General features: G+C 31.7%; 1 protein-coding gene across 1 annotated transcript in view; it reads left to right on the plus strand.

The window, feature by feature from the left end:
* The window catches only part of LOC106465561 (mediator of RNA polymerase II transcription subunit 13-like), a 73,431-nt gene that overhangs the window by 27,225 nt on the left and 24,430 nt on the right, over positions 1-21,776 (plus strand). Inside the window, exons 5-14 of the mRNA XM_013925789.2 lie at positions 2,397-2,542; positions 6,445-6,612; positions 7,404-7,854; positions 9,326-9,911; positions 10,459-10,742; positions 13,347-13,575; positions 13,819-14,046; positions 14,425-14,524; positions 14,646-14,833; positions 18,147-18,358. Coding sequence (XP_013781243.1) covers positions 2,397-2,542; positions 6,445-6,612; positions 7,404-7,854; positions 9,326-9,911; positions 10,459-10,742; positions 13,347-13,575; positions 13,819-14,046; positions 14,425-14,524; positions 14,646-14,833; positions 18,147-18,358 — 2,592 coding nt within the window. The remainder of the gene's footprint in view (positions 1-2,396; positions 2,543-6,444; positions 6,613-7,403; positions 7,855-9,325; positions 9,912-10,458; positions 10,743-13,346; positions 13,576-13,818; positions 14,047-14,424; positions 14,525-14,645; positions 14,834-18,146; positions 18,359-21,776) is intronic.

Below are 21,776 nucleotides of genomic sequence, written 5' to 3' on the forward strand. Positions count from 1 at the left end.
TTAGTCCACTAATAGTATGTATATATATATATATATATATGTATATATATATATATGTATATATATATATATATTACTATGTCTGTTTAAACTACTAGTACCCGATGATGACGTAATCGTGTCGAAACATTGCACATTTATAATAAACTTTTCTTCATTACCCATTCAAACAGTCTCCAAACTTTTAATGTGTTTTGTGTGAATTTATATTTTTGACTCTAAAATGCATTTGTGTTGTATATTTAACAATTGGTCTGTGACTTAACTAGATCGTGTTTTCTAAACTTCTCTTATACAGTTAAGTTGTTGTACTTCCTGTTTTATTTGTCAAAATACAGATTTTTATGACAAATCAAACTTTGTAGGGCAGCCTTGAAAAAGATAAGTGTTTATGAAGATATAGTGACTTTTGTAGGGTTAGTGGAAGACATATTTTGCTAAAAATTAGCTTCTGGCCATCAGCTGCTCTAATGCAATCTCACTGTGAAGATACTTCTCTTCTTAAAAAAACTCTTAAACTATATCTGTCTTAAAGCTGATCTGCCAGTGTAAGATCGCAAAATGCTCGGAATATTATTAGTGCAGCGGATGTGGGTGTGATCTTGTTGAGATACCCATGACTGAAAGTTGTGAAAAGAGGTCAAAGAAGGTTTATCTCTGAAAAAGGTAATGATACAAATATATGCCCTAAGCAAAGAACAAAATCCACATACTAACTAGGTATTTTAAAGGCATTCCAGAAGAGGACCATAATCACGAAAAGAAGAAATTGAAGAAGGATTAAGAGGTAATAAACAGTGTTAGCAAGCTGCTTACAGAGTTTAGCTGATGATTATCACCCAACTCTGCTCGACTTTGGCTCTGTGTAACTCCTTGCTTGTACAGCCTTCAACCTTTCCAACTGTAGCAAAATGCTTAAATGATCTCTCCTTGTCCCTCTTTATAGTTTATGCATACTTTTCCAGATGTGTCAGGGATCTTACCTGTATAGTAAACTACTGTAATTTTCATGATTTAAGTGAGTGATTGCTAGTTAACAACAAAAATAAATAGATATATCAGTATTTTCTGGAAATAAATGTGGTTATTAGGAACCCCTTTACATGGTGTTTCTGTGTTTAATAAAGTTTTATTATAATCTGTACATTGAGTCAGGAAATAGGAGTATATTTAATTCCTAATTGTAACACCTTTTTTTTCCATCTAACTTGGCTAACTGTCTTAGTCTATGTAACAAAATTATTGATATTTATATCATTGGTGAAGCTAAAGCCAGAGTGAAAAGGAAATATTTTTATAGCCTAAGTATTTATACTAGAGAATGAAACAACTACTCGTATTTTCAATGAAATAAAACAACAACAACTGAGATTATGTTCACTTGTACACCAATTTGTTGAGATCCAGATTACAATTTTTGGCGCTAAAATATAATTAAAAAAGTAAAAGCTTGTAAATAATGTTGAATTTGCAAATGCATTTTAGAAGCAATCTTTATGGTGAAAGGAAGAGTTCTATAAACTCTTGTTCTAACATCAGTACTTTTTTATGGTTGAATTTCTTTCTATCTGATTGACCCAAAACAGAATAGGCCAATGATAGTTATTTATAATACCTTATAAACACATTTGTTAAGTTTCACAGTTGAAAACAGTTAAGACAATTTTCAGATGCAAAGTCAGTTGATAAATAAGATTCCTGTGTATGAACCTTAATGCTGAGACAAAAGTAGTTTGTTACAGTTCAGTCTTAAATTTATTTGTTGGAGAAGTAATTGTTGTAATAAATGCACGAATAGTTGTTTTGACTTTTTTTTGGTGTGTGTGGAGAAACAAGTTACCATTTGTCATTTTATTGTTGTTTATTTACATATATACTTTGATTGGTTTTCTGCTAAAGTACTACATAAAAAACAAAATTTGTTAACGTAATTAATGTGGTAAGTATTTAACAAGGACTGAAGTAACAAGTATTTTATCAAACACGTATCATGCTTCATAACTTTAGGGCCAGTGTCTGTAAAAATTGATGTACCTGTTACCTGTGCAACCAAACGGAATCAAACACTCAAGTTTTTAAATAGTTTTTGATAAAAAAAAAACAACAAAAAACTTGTAAGACATTAGGTGAATACACAGACTACCACACGTGGTATGATGGTAGAAAGTAAATATAAAAAAAATTAACGTAAACTGTTTTAAAACAGTTAAGGCTACAGGTATGAAATATGTAATTGTATAGTTTTGAGCTCCTAAGTACAAATAACAAAATGAGAAAAAACGTTTATAACTGCTTGTTAGAATTTTCATAATAAATTTATAGTAAGTTGATTTTTATGCATACGTTTGAATTAGACTTCTTCAAGGATTATTTCAACTTTTTTTTCTTTTTAACAGTTGGCAGTTTTCGTTTGCTTTCAATTTTTTCGTCCATGGGGAGAGCACAGTATGCACAAGCGTTGATGTCAGGCATCCTCCAGCTGTTTATCGTCTTGCCAAGCAACATCTACAAGCCGTTCAGACCCACCAGTCAGAGGTTACAGGTATGTGGCCAGCTATTCTGTTGTAAAAAAAAACAACAACAAAGTGATATGGCCATACAGGTGAATAAGAAATACCCTAATTAATCTTAAATATAAATTTTCACTGGATTACCAAATGCATGATTAGAAACTAACCCTACAATAATCTCTAAAACAAGTGGGAAAATACTAAATCCAGTCACACTGATTATATCAACAATCGTTTGATCACAAGACAAAGATGCACACATAAAGGATTAAAATGTTTCATCAGATATCTCAGAATTTATGGGGATGCATATTGTTATCAGTGTGTTTGAAATGTCAAAGTTATTTTGGAGTAATAATTATCAGAAGTTTGTAGTTGATTTCATATGTGATAATTGTAGTAATAGAGGTTGTTTGCTTTTGGATAAAGAATGTATGTTGTTTATCCAAAAGCAAATATCATCTATTACTGTCCAGCCTAATGACATAATAACTGACCATTTATAATTTGTAAATGTCACCATATCTGAAACACAGATGCTTCAAATACAAAGAATGAGGAGCTCCTGTGGGAGTGAACACTGGAAAGTTTCAGACTTAAGAACTAATCACAGATGTGGGAATTTTTTTTATATTATTATTATACTAACGTTAGACATTCTTCTTATGTTAAATTTTGTCTGTTTGAAACTTACGGAAATTTTCTTCTATGACAACATCAGATAAACTTAGTTGAGTTTGTTTAGTTTATCATTGTTAAGTTTAATGTATTAAACAAACTAATATAACTTATTAGTTATTAAAAATGAATTATTAGATATAAATTGATCTCAACCAAGAATATTGCTACCTAGCCTGACAAAGATAATGGTGATGCTATTGTGAAAGGCTACATCATAGGGTACTGATAAATCTTTATCATTTTTGGTGACTTATCAGCAAGGTAAAGTATCAAAAGAAGTATGTCAATGAATACATATCATGTTAAAACTGACTGGATATATAAAATGGAACCTTCTGATCACCAGTGAAAAACAAATTAAATTTAAGATGAAAGGAAGTATTTTTAATGTTTTTTCACAACTGTGTCTCAGTACAAAATTTGGAAATTTCAAAACCTAAGAAATGATAAGAATCCTAAATAATTATACAAAGTTTTTAAAGCTGAAACTAAGTACAATTTAGTAAGCTTGTACTTAGTTTCACAAAATTTCTATAAGTATTCCCATTGTGTGATAAGAAAACATTAGTGACCCCCCCCCTTTCAAACCTGGTAATGTTGCAGAATGGTAACTTCACATGTTATAGGGATCACATCAAGATATGGTGGTGCACTTTTCTCTGATTTCAGTATACTTAATGATGATACCCACCTTCATCATTTTAAGCTGGTAAACACATTTCTTTGTAAAAGAGTGAATTGACCAAATGGAATGACCTTCATGCTCACCAGATTTCAACCTCTTGGAGCATGTACTGGGTGCTCTCAAGAGATTTTTTTGCACTCTTTCATAGGATTCTAAATTCTAAAAATGCCCTGGAAATGGCTCTTTCATATAAAAGTATTCAAGATACTTCAAAATGTTATCAATACACTGATTTTAAGAACACACAGCACTAGTTTTATGTTGCCCCTGCAATTTGTGATGACCACACTCCATATTAAAGTGAAATATCATGAGCTGTAAAAATATAAAATTGTAAAAAATCTCCACCAAATGTTCTTTTATAAGTATGCACTGAATGACCAATATTTGCAGTACATGGGTGATTGATGTTACTTTATAACTGGTTTTACCTCTTGATGGTCTTAATATCACAAATTTCAGTTATTGTTATTCTTCAAAGTGCACTCCACGACTTTTTAGAGTTACTTTCAAACTTTAATTAAACTAATTTATTGTCATGGTATGCGAATAAACTCTGTAAAAAGAAAAAATAAAGATAGTTAATAAATCAAATTTTACTATTATATAAGTTTTAAATTCTTAATTGTATAAAGAAATATTTTTCAAAACCTTCAATCTCAACCTAGTATGAGAATTGTGACATTTGCTCTCTAGGTATCCTCTCTTCTCTAATTTATTTACCACCCCTCTGAGAAGTATGTAATTTAACATAAATTACTCATTATAATGTTGTTATTACTCAGGAAGAGCATAATTTTTCTTGCCTTCACTCTTATTTGGTTACAGAGCCATAAAATAGAAAATAAGACTTCTTTTGCCATGCCCACCTGTTACATTTTCTCTTTCACAAATTGCCAATAGTTTTTTCTGATATTTAATACTATATTATTTATAACCAATAGAAAGCCAAAGTTTAAATCTATTAAATGATATAATATCTTGCATTGTTTTTTTGTACGAAAACTATGCATTTCACTTCCAGTTCAAACTTTATTCCCAAGGGAAGCACTTCAACGAGCTTAGCTAAATTTTTAAGAGTTCTTGTCGAATAGGCAATGTAAATAAAAAAAACATATTTCTTGTTTTTCGTGAGTATTCTTTACGTATTATTGTAAATGTATCTAAAATTTAAAAATTAGAAATTTATTACATTAGATAAGGTTAGGTAAAATAAATAATCAAAATAATAAAATGCTTCACAAGGTACGCTCGTGAGTAGCCCATGTCTTATGTATTTTGACAGGGTAACATGAGCTACATGTTAGCCAAATGATTTGAAACTTCTGTGTCGGGAATACTAGTTAGACATGGTTCAAAGGGCAATAAAACAACATTTAAAAGGAAACTTGTATACTCTTATGAGATTTAAGCTATTTAGGATAAACAAATGTGGTTTCATGTTATAATTTGAAGTCATTCTAGAAAGAAATAGAGTAATTTAGATTTTATTTCTTTCGTTTTTTTATGATGGTAACGAGGTTGGTCAAATTGACCAACCTCGTATAGAGTTAGGATAGAGAAAATAACAGTTAAAATATAAAGTTTTACTCATAGAAAAAAAACAAAAACTTCTGAAATTCATTTCATAGGTTTGAGAGATTATGAAAATGAAATTTGACTATTTTTTTAAGTATTTTTAATCTTAACATGAAAATTACTTTGCACTTGGGGTGGTCAACACTTTGACTTCATATATTCATGGAGGAACTTTTAGTGAAAATATTTTATTACAAATTCTGATATTTTATCTGCAAAAAACTTAATGCTTGCTGAAAGCTTGTAAAATTTTGTAAAGATACACACAGAACATATTTGAAAGTATAAAAGTCAATTTGTAGTCATGAACTCGGCTAATTCAACCAAGCTAGTAGTGAGAGAATTAATTGTTTTGTACATGGTTAGTACCTTATATTATCTCCAAAGTCTAAGTATTAATTACTTATTATTTTCAGATTACTAGATGATAATTAGGTTATAACTTATGTTTTGGCCTCTAATCTGCAGCTATCTTCTGTGAAGCTTGAGAAGGGGTGGTAGGGGCCAGAATTTGAACATGGGTCTTGTTAGAAAGGTGTGTGCACTATTCACTTAACTTGGATCACACACACACACACACACAACCATTAGAGCTTGCCCGAACTAACTGTTTAAATGGTTGACAAAATGTGTTATCAGTTAGTCATCTTAGCATGGTAGTCAGCAAAACCTGGATACCCTTCCTAAAACTATTCAGATCATTAATTGAGTCAGGCTATAATGGGATGAGACCCAATTCTAACAAGAAGACTCAGAACTGAATCCTGGCTCCTATCACTACAAACAGAAGATGGCAGTAATAATAAAACAAATTAGTAGCTAATTAATAATAAGACTGATCATTTAAATAACTATGACAACAGTTGATATCTGAATGCAATAAATACTTTGAAACTTTAGTGACTTTAAATTGTCTATAACGGTTGAAGAAAGTCAGTTTTTAATTAATGAACTGATTTGTAATTAAAATTTACATATTTCTTTTTTCAGTCATTCTTAGTCCATATGGGTTAGCAGGAACCTTGACAGGACAGACGTACAAGGAAAATGATCCTGAAACGCAGCAGCTGTTAGTCGAGTGGCAACAGTTTTATCCACTGGGTTACACAGAATCATATAGTGATGATGACTTGCCTTGTTTAGTGGAAGTCAAAGTTGGTATGTGTTTGTCATAGCAAAATCTATAGTATTTGAGTAAATAAACAATTAAAATTTGATATCCGTGGTGTTACAGGCTGCTTTTAATAAGTTGTTCTTGACTGCCATTTTTACAAATCTGGCTTTGCTACTCAGTCAGTAGAGATATTTACTATTAAGCCTATCAAATATGTTATTAACCCCTTTACCTACCAGTGCCATTTTTGTCTTATTGTGAAGGCAAAATCACATTTGTGAATTGAAAAAATTATAGAGAACTTATCTTTTATTGGATTTCAGATTTTATTTTTGTAAATAGTAGCATAACATTCAATTATTTGTACAAAATTGTATTATTTAATGAAGTTTAAAGAGAAATTTGATTTAAAAAAAATTCCAAAATACATTTGAAACTATAAATAAGCGCCCTCTAAGAAAAAAATTTTTTCAACATTTCTTTAACATTTTTTTTCCTTGCGCTTTAGTGCTGGTCCTGCCATATATGATTGGTATTTAAATTTTTTTCGTCAGTTTTCTTTATAACACAGCATCCTTATGCGAGACATTCTTTGTTGGCTTTACAGCTGAATGATATTAGAAATATTTTTATACGTAGATCCATATTGACTGATCCAGTAATTTGAAGGTACATTTTCTTTTTTGAATATAATTTTACAACATTGTTAGTCAAGATAAGACAAAGTCAGTTTTTGTAAATTTTATTTGTGTCAATGTTTAAATATCATTTTAGTTATGTGTCAAATTTATTGATGCAATGTAGTGATATGTATATTTTTTAATAACTTGTTTAGCTGGGGTGAAAATGAAGTATCCGTCCTGTTACGTATTTATCACTGAGAGTGATGAAGCAGTGATGACAAACTTTTCTCAAGGAGGAGCTCCAGCTGCCAGTACTCACACCCCATCACAGCCTTTTCAGAAATCCAATGGCCTCATGGATATCTTGACTCCGCCCACTTCACCTTGTGACACGTCTTGTTTAGCCAGTACTTTACAAATGACCCCTAATTGTGGTGTTCCTGTGTCTGGTTGCGTCACCCATATACCGAGCCACCAACTTCCTTTCTTTCCCGAAGAGGCTTGTACCATCACTACACATCGACTTAAGTCTGGTGCTTGGCAGGACAATATCATGCATCATCACCCTCCAGTCCAAGAAAACTCAGAACCTGAAGATTCTTGTCTTATGGGACAATGGAATTTTAATGAACCATGTTCTCAAATTGGATGTTTCTGCTTTCGGTACTTACAATGTTCCTAAAGCTCTTCTTTTGCATAAGAACTACATCTTTAGGCCCTTCTCTATCAAACTGTTTTCAGTATTATTGATGATTTATTAGCGTCAAAAGGTTTTACTTGGTTTTTTATTATGTGTTTTTCTTCAAGGCCTTTTAAGAATCAGTTATGATTATCTCTTGAGTATTCAGAACCCTTACGTGGTTATTTTATTGTTGTCTTCAAAGCCTTTTAACCAATTTCACTCTGGCTGGGACAAATATTTTTCAGTGCTCCCACTCCCTCACACTGCAACTGGGACAGACGTTTTCCATTGTCGATGCTGCTTTCACCTTATTTTGCAGGGTCCAGGTTCATTATTTTGATTATCATCACTAGATGGAGAGCTGGCATCCTCTTGTCTCATTGCCTCTTCATCTTCACACATTTGAACACCACTTGAATCACTTTCACTATTTTTTAAGCTATCTGAATCAAGTGCATCAAGCATACTTACATAGTAATTAGGGTTACTACTCCCTGCTCTAGCAATGTTGGCACGGTTAGCACGCAGTTGTCATACATTCTGCTTAGGCATCTTGTTGGTTACTGAAGGCTGAGTGGGAAACATTAAGGGAAACCATATATCAACATTAGGTGGGATGCCAATAAATACTTTTCAACTGATTTTACTCCCATACATCATGCATGGCAATTTTGAATGACAGTTGCAAAATCTGTCCCAATTGCAGTGTGAAGGGGTGAGAGCAATGATAAATATATATCCCAGCAACAGTGAAAGGGTCAAGAATCAATCGTGGTTATCTGTTGAGTTTTCAGAACCCATACCTTGTTATTTTATTATACTGTTAGCTTCAAGGCCTTTTAAGAATCAGTCATGGTTGTCTCTTGAGCTTTCGGAACCCATACCTTGTTATTTTACTATACTGTTATATTCAAGGCCTTTTAAGAATCAGTCGCGGTTATCTCTTGAGTTTTCGGAACCCATACCTTGTTATTTTATTATACTGTTATCTTCAAGGCCTTTTAAGAATCAGTCATGGTTATCTCTTGAGTTTTCAGGAACCCATACCTTGTTGTTTTATTATACTGTTATCTTCAAGGCCTTTTAAGAATCAGTCATGATTATCTCTTGAGTTTTCAGGAACCTTGTGCAAGTGAATAGGTAGTGGTAAACGGTTTTATTTGAATTCTAGTTTTCTTCTAATTGGTGATAATTAAGTTTTGTATACATCTTGTTAACGTGAAATATAATAAAAGAAAAATGCAATAATTCAGTGACTTAACATGTTTAATCAAAATTACATTTATATCTTTAGAATAAAAACAATTATGTTTTCTTTTATTAATGAGGCAAAAATTGTATGATAAATTGCTGAATGAATTGCAGAAAAATGTATTTGACTTTTTGAACCATTTGGTAGTACTTTTGTTTTATTAATGTCTTTTTATGGCTAAAAAAATAATTGTCTTTCAGGTGTAAAACTAAAATGAAATCATCAAGTGGAAAACCTGGATTGTGTTCAGGTGTAACGAATTCTGTCTGTGCAAATTCAATAAACTCAAGTGTAAACAACTGTATGGCTTCCAATCCTACGTCTGTATCACGCAGGGGAGACAAAGAGAAAGGACAACAACGATCCAGGGGTATTGTACCGTACCATAAAAGGAATACCCTGTCAGATCACACAGTTATTGAAAGTTTAGACAGTCCAGCTACAGTGGTATCTTCTGAGTTTTCAGGAATGAACTCCAACTGTATGTTTGTTACAAAAAACACAGGTGTCATTGGAGAAGTCCCCACTACCTTACCTCAGTTACAAACATCACTAGGACAACTTGTGGCTATAGAGTCATCGCATCCAGGAACTTCCTTATATCATGAAGGTATCACTTCACAATCCTCTTCTTCAGACCCAGCTATGCCTACGCTCTCTCCTCATCCACCTGTTGTTAAAGATGACCCAGAGACCAAACAGCAAAACCATTACCCTCAGAGTCCTGCAGTTGTCACAGCTATAAGTTTAGGAAACACTCCAAAAGAAAAATATGCAATGGACCAGGTATCTTAAAACTTTGTTTTTATATGGCCTGTGTTAAAAAAATCAAGTTGGCCAAAATAAAATGTATACATCTGCAGAAACTCTGCATAAGTCATGTAGTAATTATAAGTAAAATATTTAGAATTGCTAATTTAAGATTTGATTCACTTGCTCTTCAATATATGGCTAGTTTCTCAATTAAAAACTGGTTGTACATTTTTATATAAATCAAATAAAGTGACAAGTCATGTTTTGTTAATACCTAAAAAGGATTGTGTGTTCATTCAGACTGTTGGAGATGTTTGCTTCTAAAACTGTCTGCATACTATTATGTGTAAATTAACTATATCTCACTGGTTGAATAAATGTGTCTTCAAGGAGACAATGAAATTTGAGATTTATAAAAAAACCTTTAGGGAAAGAAATAAAGTAAGACCAAAGCAAATCTTTTCACATGCAAAGTCCCAGCTGGAGCTTGCCAAGGGTAAAGAGTGAAAATAATCATCTTGTTCTACGGTTTCATTACTGTACAAATTCAGTCTTGGTAAAAATAAATTTCATTTTTCAGGTACTTCAGTCACCCTACCACAATCCATTAGTCCAGTTTGATAATCACAGAGTTTCTGAAGCATTACCTACTACATCTTATTGTAATTTGTCCGCCGATGATCAAAAATCAAGTCAGTCTGCATTATTAATCTTTCCACCTCATGTGTCCCCTCATCCAAAAGTATCTGCTCAAGTCATCAAGAGGCCTGTATTATCCATCCACGAGGAAGAGGATATGGAAGAGGTTGAGTTTCAAAGAAGGAAGTGTTTGTATGATTTCTCAAGTCTTCACAATACAACCTGGTAAGTAGTGTGTTGAATAAACAGGGTTATTGTTTTTACTTCAACATCACTCTATTAATTGCAGGACATAATTTGTGTAAACAGCTACAGAACTTGAAACCATTACTGTGACAATTTCACTGTAGCTTCTGTTACTGTGACAATTTTACTGTAGCTTCTGTTTCTGTGACAATTTTACTGTAGCTTCTGTTTCTGTGACAATTTCATTGTAGCTTCTGTTTCTGTCACAATTTCACTGTAGCTTCTGTTTCTGTGACAACTTCATTGTAGCTTTGTTTCTGTGACAACCTCATTGTAGCTTTGTTTCTCTGACAACTTCTTTGTAGCTTCTGTTTCTGTGACAACTTCATTGTAGTTTCTGTGACAACTTCATTGTAGCTTCTGTTTCTGTGACAACTTCATTGTAGCTTCTGTTTCTGTGACAACTTCGTTGTAGCTTCTGTTTCTGTGACAACTTCGTTGTAGCTTCTGTTTCTGTGACAATTTCATTGTAGCTTCTGTTTCTGTGACAATTTCATTGTAGCTTCTGTTTCTGTGACAATTTCACTGCAGCTTCTGTTTCTGTGACAATTTTACTGCAGCTTCTGTTACTGTCACAATTTCACTGTCTCACTGTAGCTTCTGTTTCTATGACAGTTTCACTGTAGCTTTTGTTTCTGTCACAATTTCACTGTAGCTTTCTGTTTCTGTCACAATTTCACTGTAGCTTTCTGTTTCTGTCACAATTTCACTGTAGCTTCTGTTACTGTAGCAATTTCACTGTAGCTTCTGTTTCTATGACAATTTCACTGTAGCTTCTGTTTCTGTCACAGTTTCACTGTAGCTTCTTTTACTGTGACAATTTCACTAACTTCTGTTACTGTTACAATTTCACTAACTTCTGTTACTGTTACAATTTCACTAACTTCTGTTACTGTTACAATTTCACTAACTTCTGTTTACTGTCACAATTTCACTGTAGTTTCTGTTTCTGTCACAATTCCACTGTAGTTTCTGTTTCGGTATAATTTCACTGTAGCCTCTGTTTCGGTATAATTTCACTGTAGCCTCTGTTACTGTCACAATTCCACTGTAGCTTAGATTAATATTTAAAGAAATATTACATGCATATTACTTCCTACAAGATGGCCAGTCTACACATGAGGAGTCAGTATCTGGTGGCAGAACCACTAGTATTGTTACCAACTTAATAATGTTTTTGTAAAAACCATTATCCTCAGAAGTCATTATTTTTTATCTCCATTAATTTCATTTCTCTTCTTACTATTGTTACTATAATAGATTGTTTATTGTTATTTCTATATAAAATAGCATGTGATTAATGTAATATTGATAAGATTAGCAGACAATTTCAAAAATTATTAATGCCATATTCCACTTCAAAAATGTACAGTAAAAAAAAAGACTTTTGTGCAGAGTTTAAATTCCATTTGAAATATGAATACTTGTGTTCTTAAGTCACGGTTAATTAACTTTAACATCAGTAAGGCTAACTTATCTGGATTTTCTTTCTCATTCTGGTTTAATTACTTATTTTTGGGATGAACTGATATGCTTGCTGTGGTTAACAGGTTGAAAATTAAGGGTTTTTACATACAATGTTTTGCATGTAATTTGTGACTGTAAGTGATCCTTACTGCAAATCTAGAAATATAATGTAACTGACGTAAACAAATATGGAATGTTGTTTATAAAAGTCAAAACATTTTCATTAGCTCTCAACCTGTATTGCATGGCTCTGTCAAGAGCAGAACGTTTTTGTACCTGATCCAAAGCTTCTGGGTAGATAGAACACTACCAAATACCAGTCTGATAATATGTTGAAACTTGCTCACAAAGATTTGAGTTCAGTTTATTTATCCTGTTTACCATACAAATAGAGCAGAGATATAAAAAATACAATAAAAATTATCCTTTTATATAATAGTGAAGTTATTGGAAAAAAACTTAACCTTTTTAGCATGATAGTGAAGTTATTAGAAAAACTTGAAACCTTTTTAGCATGATAGTGAAGTTATTAGAAAAACTTGAAACCTTTTTGTCATGTGATAGTGAAGTTATTAGAAAAACTTGAAACCTTTTTGTCATGTGATAGTGAAGTTATTATAAAAACTTGAAACCTTTTTGTCATGTGATAGTGAAGTTATAAAAAACTTGAAACCTTCTTGTCATGTGATAGTGAAGTTATTAGAAAAAAAAAACTTGAACCCTTTTTGTCATGCCCTTCACCCCCAGTTTTTCAAAGTTTAAATTTGATCCTAACCAAAAATAATCAGGAGCTTTTGTTAATCAGGTATAGTAAAGAAGTGTGTGTCTTTATTTGGTGAGCAATAGTTTACAGCCTGGAAACTATTCAACATATTAAGACTCGTACATAACTTTGAGTAGTCTGTTCTTGTTTGGCTGTAAACAAATACTTGTCATAAGCTGATCACATTACTATGATTGTGCTTAATGCTTTAGCTATTACATTTGGTTCTTGGAATATGTATATTATCTGACATAAAATAACACCGTTCAAAGGACATCGTACTTAATAGTCACTTAATGTAATCAGTTAGTTTTATACTGTCTGAAGCCAAAGTCGGCTGATTTGTTTTACAGGGAACCTGATGAGAAGAAGCGAAAACAGTTCATTTGTAGCCTAGGTTCTGAAGAAGATGGTGTCTCAGGAGACAGTTTTCAACAGTGTCTCAAAGGTCAACCAAAAGAGTCGGCTCCCCAGACCTCAAAACCTAAAGATCCGTATGAGTTTAGTGATGAATTTGAAGAACAGCCGAGTCCGTCCTCAGGTGGATCTAGTTTCAGAAGCCGTGTTGATTTATTTATTAAGGTTTGATTTTTTTTTTGTTTTTTGAGATTATGTATTAAAAAATGTCACTGATGTAGTTGAGTGAATGAAAAATACTCTGCATTAGATTTTATTCCACAGTCACTTGTTGTAAATTTTGAGACACCCTTTTATATGTGCTACTAAGAAGAAATGTATAATGCACTAAGGAAATATTGGATATTCCTTACTGAGTAATACTTTAGTGCCATTATAAAGTGTTAAACTGTATATACATATTTCTAGGAGGAAGAAAAGCCAAAAGAACCAGAACTCATTCATCCTCCTCCTGTGCCCCTTTCAGGAGATTCTAGTAAACCAAGTGTTATAAGTGAATTTTCATCTGTTACATCCCCACCCACTCCACGCCTTCAGAGTACTAGTTTTACCAGGGAAGAAGACCTCCAAGTTACTGAGCATGATTTGGAAAACATTTTTGAAATGTCATCCTCAGAAGACAGTAATGATGAATTGGTAGGTTTAGTTGCTTGGAACTATAGGTTGGAAACGAAACTTAAGATCTGGGCAGGAGGTTGTTATAGGAGAAAAACCAATACATGTATAAATATTTTAGGAATTCTATAAGATCTACAAACTATCTCTGAAGACCACCGTACCAGAATATTTTAGGATTATGTATTTGCTTCATTTTTTTTTAATGTTTTATTTACATAAAGTGTTAATAATGCATCATTTTGCAGTTGTTTTAAATTTTCAAACAAAATATCTTAAAACTTAAATTATTTAATATACAAATAGTTTTTATTGGTAATTAAAAAAAAATACCACATTATCATATTTTTTGAAGACTGGTCTTTTCTTAAATTTTCTAATAATTATATCTTTTTTTAGTTTCAGCATCCAGCTACTCCAAACTCTGTAAAAATGATGAATCACTATGAGGAACAACCTGTTGCAAAATGTAACAAGGATAATACATTGTCAGTACTTGGTAAGAATATTCAGCATTGTTTTAAATAAGTTTAAACATTCCCCGTCAGTTAATGGGTATTTCAGCTTGTGTTTGATAAATCTATAATTTTCTTCTATTGTATTATTTCTTGATTCTTTAGGGTCAGCAGACCTGATTAGGATGTTCCCTACACCCCCATCTTTGGAACATCACGTGACTCCTTCCCCTTCTGGGCCTGTGGGGATTGTTGATGGCACACTAATGGATGGAAATGACTCATCAACACTTAGGGACAGAATAGATGTTTGCCCTAACTATGAAAGTTCAGGAATGTTTGAGTCAATTAGAGTAAGTAACAGCATTTTGGCAGCTTGAGGTTATTGAATTCTAAACTCTTGATGGTTTATTAGCCAACAGTTCTTATATATTTGCTTAATTAGAAAACAGATTCTGGTATTTCTTATTTTATTTTATGGTTACTATGAATGTGCAACTTTGGAATGCATAAAGCTATAGGATTATACCACATTATATCATTCTATCAATTAGTAAATTTTGTAAATGAGAGTTAGAATCTACAGAGGAGCATCCAGTAGCCAGAAGTTTATTTCAGTGTTAGAACTTTTAAAATAACTAGATTGCTATATCCTCTGAAAACAGTTTACAATCATCTTGAAAAAAAGCTGAAATTCCTAGATATAGCTTGTAAGTTGTTACCTTACATAGTTTAACTGTATAAAAACTTAAGAATGAATAATTTTAAGGGAACTTTTGATGTTTTATTTTGTTTAGTCCAAAACTTCTAGTGAGGTGTTACATATTTTTGTATCAGAAAAAAAGTTAAGATTAAAACATTCATTTCGATTTCAATATAAGTATTTTTTGTGTGTAAAATTGTGAGATAGCAAATTCTTTTTCTTTTTTATGATTATGGTTTTGTTTATCATTCATGTATTATTCCTTCTATCGTTTAGTTTACCTATGAATTTTTAGTTGCATTAAAACAATAACTCACCTTCTGCAGAACCATTTGTATTTTGAGTAAATGTATGTATGATGAAACTGACACCAACTTCCCTAGCAGTGACGTACAGTTACTATTAATGTAGCAGAAGAGTGTGTAAATTTATGATCACATGAAGTTGTACTCTCATGACATACTCTTTGAATAAATACCCTGCCAGAAGCCGTATCACTGAGAGAGAGAGAGTCATGAAGTAACTAATGAAGAGTATAGTTATTGCTATTTGTCATTCAATATTGTTATTGAAAGGTATTCCTTAGATATTGTAATTGCTGTATTTTTGTTTGGAATTAAGTTTTTTTCTTTCTGGTTCTATTTCCTGATTCTGTTGTTATCGATTTATTAATATTTATGATAAATTCCTGCACATGCATTTATTTATTAACTCTTTCTGCACAGGCTCAGACCGACATCGTAACCATTTTGTGCTTGTTATAGTTTTCATGCTATAACTTTTAAATTAGTAACCAACTGTGAATGAAATTTGGCAGATTATCAGTAAACATTACAATGCTTTCATATGCAAAATACCAAATATTTTTATTAAGTCTTAAAGTTTGTAAAGCAATGTTTTTCTTGTGCCTTTTTTTTTTTCGCGTGTTGCCTATCTAACATGCAAAGTAATTTTCATTTTAAGATTAAAAATATTTTTATGCATCAGAAAATTTTTAAGTTTCACAAATGCAAAATCTTTATAATGTCCCAATAGTTATCAAACATTTCTTGAGAAAAAGCTTTATATTTTATCTGTTATTTTCAGTAATTAATCTCTGTATGGTTTGGTAAATTTGACCAATCTCGTAACCACCAGAGCAAATTAGGAAATAAATATAAATTATGCCGCTTTCATTCTAGAATGAACATAAAAACATAAATGTTTAGATTAAATAGCTTAAATCTCATAACATTATACATTTATAAATATTTATTATATTGACCTTTCAGCCATGCCTGGCTAACAATACAGAAGTTACAAAGACACGGCACACGTGCATTCATGTTACCGTATCCAATAATGTAAAACTGAACTTTGGTCTGTACAAAGTAATTTTTGTTCAATGTGTTTTAGTAGACTAGTATTTTGTAAAATACAGTCACATTTGAATTATTATACATTATAGATGTGTATAGATTGTTGCTGTTTTGAAATAAGTTCTTAAACTTATTTTTCTTAAAACTTAGAACAGTAAATAATGAAGTAAAGCAAACAATTATCTCTTCTAATTACGACTTTGTACTCAGTTGCTGCTTAACATAGGTTGCTAAGCCATTAAAAATTTTGCACGTGAATGATATAAAACAAAATAATTTTTTTTAGGTTTCATATATACATTTGAATAACTAAAAACTCATAAATTACTACATTAATACCATAGAATCCCACTATAATTTATAAATGTTAGTAATTAATATGTATTTTAGTGTGAAAGAATATGAAATTTCGAGTAGACTAAAAACACACCCAACCTCCTTGAAATATTGGTTCAAAAGGAAGAAATGGTGTCCATTCCTGTTAAAATGGCTGAGAAGGCCACTAGGAGTTCATTCTGAGCTTCTGATTGGTCATTCATGTCATATATAGAAGTAAGTGTATATAAGGGAGTGTTTCCAAAAATGGATAGAAATTGGGCAGGGTGCCACTGTTTGATTTATTACATGAGCAATAACTTAGGAAATAGAAAAGATAAGATGTTCTTATTTTATATTCTAGCTTGTCAATATTGGTAATTTGAGTTTCTAATTCTTACAAAACTATAGAATTAGTATTTTTGACTTCACAAACATCTAATTGAATCAGTGCTGCATTCAACATACCATGTGACACACAAGAATCGATGTTTATCTGTAATTTTTAATATTTACTTTTAAATCAAGAAATTGATTATGCATAGTACTAAAATTTGAAATATAATCTACAGGTTGATACCAAACTTATTGACATAAAATCATGCAATAGTAGTTCAATAAAAGTTTGAATGCGAGTCAACAAACGAGATGACATGGTCTTTCAACTGTGGACCATCTTGAAAGGGTTAACTACTGTGTTGAAGTTTTTTCTAAGTGTTATTATTGGTAATAAATTGTGTTTTTGTTGTTGAAACTTGATTGTAGTGGCACGTTCATTTTAGACTATTACACATGGTGCCCGAACGGGACCTTTTTCATAAAGGTTGAATTGTGACTTTGAATTTTTTTTGTTTCTCAATTTGGTATCGAGTGATTAAGTTGGCAATAATTATAGTTATTGCTGTTTGACACTCAATATTGTCATTTATATTGAAAGGTATTGAAATTATTATTTTTATAAAATCAATTTTTCTTACAAAAATGTTAATATTAGAATGCATGAAGGTCAGTAGTTGTGTAATATCATGAAGTTAATTTGACAAAAAGATAGAAAAAACTTCTATTTTTTAACTGTAGTGTTTTGTTTCTGTTCTGAAGGATACCTTATGATAATGAGGTTAATTCTTGGTATGTCATAGAAGCTTAAAAAATAGATTAATGAAAATATAATTTCAGGACACTAGAGGGATTCATGAAAAAGTTTTATGTCTTGTATTTATGCATTATTAAAGAAAGAAATTTTTGTATTCTGATTCTGTCTGTTTAGAATATAATTTTTTTTTATTTCAGGATTGGTCATATGTGTACAAGCCTGTGGTACAGTACAAAATGTTGGGCTCTATGAAATACTCCACAGTAAACAACCTCCCAAGCTCCACACTACCCCCTCTCAACTTGCCTCCAGAAATGTTGTACAAACCTTCTTTTGTTATGCATTTAAATTCACACACTGGAATAATGCACAGAACATGTGAAACTGTTTCAGATAAACATATTTCTAGGTAAATTCTGTTGGATTTGCTTTTATTTCATAAATTTTTTATGTAATGAGTTTTTGTCACAAAGAATGCCTAAGCTGACAAAACTATTATTAGTAAGTAATGCACGATAAGGCTAAAATATTATTAGTTTTATCATGATGTAAGTGTTATCTACTATAAATCACACTTTGCTAGCTTCATTATTCTTATCATGATGTAGTGTTATCTACTGTAAATTGCAATTTGCTAGCTTCGTTAGTCTTATCATGATGTAGTGTTATCTACTGTAAATTGCACTTTGCTAGCTTCGTTAGTCTTATCATGATGTAGTGTTATCTACTGTAAATCGTACTTTGCAAGCTTCATTAGTCTTATCATGATGTAGTACTATCTACTGTAAATCACACTTTGCTAGCTTTGTTAGTCTTATCATGATGTAGTATTATCTACTATAAATCACACTTTGCTAGCTTCTTTAGTCTTATCATGATGTAGTGTTATCTACTGTAAATTGCATTTTGCTAGCTTCATTAGTCTTATCATGATGTAGTGTTATCTACTGTAAATCGCACTTTGCAAGCTTCATTAGTCTTATCATGATGTAGTGTTATCTACTGTAAATTGCACTTTGCAAGCTTTGTTAGTCTTATCATGATGTAGTGTTATCTACTGTAAATCATACTTTGCAAGCTTCATTAGTCTTATCATGATGTAGTACTATCTACTGTAAATCACAGTTTTCTAGCTTCATTAGTCTTATCATGATGTAGTGTTATCTACTGTAAATTTTTACAGTAGATAGTACTACATCATGATAAGACTAATGAAGCTAGCAAAGTGTGATTTACAGTAGATAGTACTACATCATGATAAGACTAACGAAGCTAGCAAAGTGCAATTTACTAGTAGATAACACTACATCATGATAAGACTAACAAAGCTTGCAAAGTGCGTTTGAATTGTGGAAAGAAATAAAGGACACTTCTAACTATATTCATTACCTATCTTCAGGTCTGGGGACTATTTGCCAAACATTGCTGTTAGCAAGTCATTTGATCAATAACAGAGCTTGTAAGAATAAACTGGGTTGCAATATACAAAGTTAGTTGAAATGCTGTTCATATCAGCTGTTTAGTCATTAGGTCTTAAGGTTTAAGATGTCTAAGCTAGCAAACTGTGATTTACAGTAGATAGTACTACATCATGATAAGACTAACGAAGCTAGCAAAGTGCAATTTATAGTACATAACACTACATCATGATAAGACTAACAAAGCTAGCAAAGTGTGATTTACAGTAGATAGTACTACATCATGATAAGACTAATGAAGCTAGCAAAGTGTGAAAATTGTTTGGTTACTGTTTGACCTTCTAATGTACCAGGTCTTTGTGCATGGTTGTAAGTGTTCCATTTTTCATGATGTATAAGAATGCTTGTATGTGTCAGCAGTCAGGATTCCATCAATTTTGTGTATATTTCCAACATTGCTGGCTGTGATTCAGTGTAGATCTTGTATGTTGAAAAAGAGATATTGTTGTCTTCTCTACTATTGAACAAACTAGCTCTGATTCTTTCCAAACAATTTGAACATGAGTAAATTGCACCCTCATATAGCTTTGCTCAGCCCATTGTTTGAAATCTGATACCCATTCATCATTTTGGTTTGTAGTGAGTTTTGAACAGTAACATCCATTGAGACCACTTAGTGCTTACACCAGGGTGCATATGCATCCTTAAAAGTCCTTGAAAGGGGGGCCTTTTTTAGTAGAAGTACTTGAAAATATTGTAATAGCAGAATGTATCGATATATCTAACTTTAATGCATTTTACGGTGTTGAACAAATAAATAGGAAGTTTATAAAATTTTATTGGAATCCGATTGATTTTGATGTAGATTTTAACTTCCCAAAAGTGCATGAAATTGATCTGAACAATTGAACAAAGAACCATGTTATGCTTGTCTTACTGTAGGTGACATTCACACCTGTATAGCTAGCTAATTGGCAAGATTTATACATAAAGAGCATAACTTGAGCTACTTAACATCACTTGTGAAGAGTTTGGGCTTTCTACCATGACCACTTCTATTATCTACAGTAACAGTTTTATCTACCCTTATCAGTTTCACAACATCTTCTTTTGAAACATGAAATTTGAAGTTTTGCCTCAGTCTGTTGGAAGTTCGTCATGTGGCATTTCTGTCGTGGGAACCACATTCACCGCACTGATGCTGGATATAGTACAACTTTCTGTACTTTTATAGGCATTTATGATGGCTTGGGTTTGTCTGATTTGTTGAATGACAGCCAATCACGGTGTAAACTGTCAACATGAGACTGTGCTATGGTTCAGTTCACTTTCATACAGGAGTGTGTAGAAATACCATAATATTTTTTATCTTATACCCATTTTATACACTATTTCAATACATACATTGTTTTCTTATCAAATGCAGTTGAAATGTTGTCGTACACACTTCTTGATGCAGCTGTAATTGTAATGTAATATCTTACATATTACTGACTAATATTGAATGAGTATAAAGTCATAGAGGTTTATTTGGTGTCATTATTAACTTCCTTGAGATTTTTTTTTTTACAAGAAAATATTTTAAATTCCAGGTTAATTTATTTAGTTTCTGAATGTAAACAATAAGAAATTGTTCTAACTTTACTTACCACGCCATTTGAAGGATTTTACATCACGTTGATAAAAACTAGTGACAAAATATTTAACCAATTTTTCTCATTTATTTTACAAAGCAGAACTATCATAAAAGTACACAAGAAAATATTTTAAATTCCAGGTTAATTTCTTTAGTTTCTGAATGTAAACAATAAGAAATTGTTCTAACTTTACTTACCACGCCATTTGAAGGATTTTACATCACGTTGATAAAAACTAGTGACAAAATATTTAACCAATTATTCACATTTATTTTACAAAGCAGAACTATCATAAAAGTACACAAGAAAGTATGCTAAAAAATTGTTTTTGCACTCAATGAAAGTGTGTTTAGTAGCACAGTTTTTAAACAAAATTAATGTTTTGTCTTTATCTGTGAGTTTACTCTTTTTTTTTTCTTTTTTTCTTTCCAAAAATCTTCGATCAAATTAATCAATAAATCTTGTCTGATCATTTAATATGCTGCTTTAGTAATATGATCTTGCCGGTGTGAATTGGTATTTTTATGTAGTTATAGCAAAGCATGCAGCAAAGTGTTGTTATAATTTTTGCTCGAATTTGATGTGAATTGTATGTCGAACCAAGTGGAAAGCAATATTTTGCTTGAAATTGTGTTCTTTTGCTTTACTAGTAACGATGAGAATTCACTTGCTGCTGCATTTGCCATCATTAGCAATGTCAGATTTTCTAGAAATTGTTTGAAGCTTTAAGATTACCATTTGCCATCATTAGCAATGTCAGATTTTCTAGAAA

The sequence above is a fragment of the Limulus polyphemus genome, unplaced genomic scaffold (genome assembly GCF_000517525.1).
Source record: "Limulus polyphemus unplaced genomic scaffold, Limulus_polyphemus-2.1.2 Scaffold1982, whole genome shotgun sequence".
In the NCBI taxonomy this organism is placed as follows: Eukaryota; Metazoa; Arthropoda; class Merostomata; order Xiphosura; family Limulidae; genus Limulus; species Limulus polyphemus.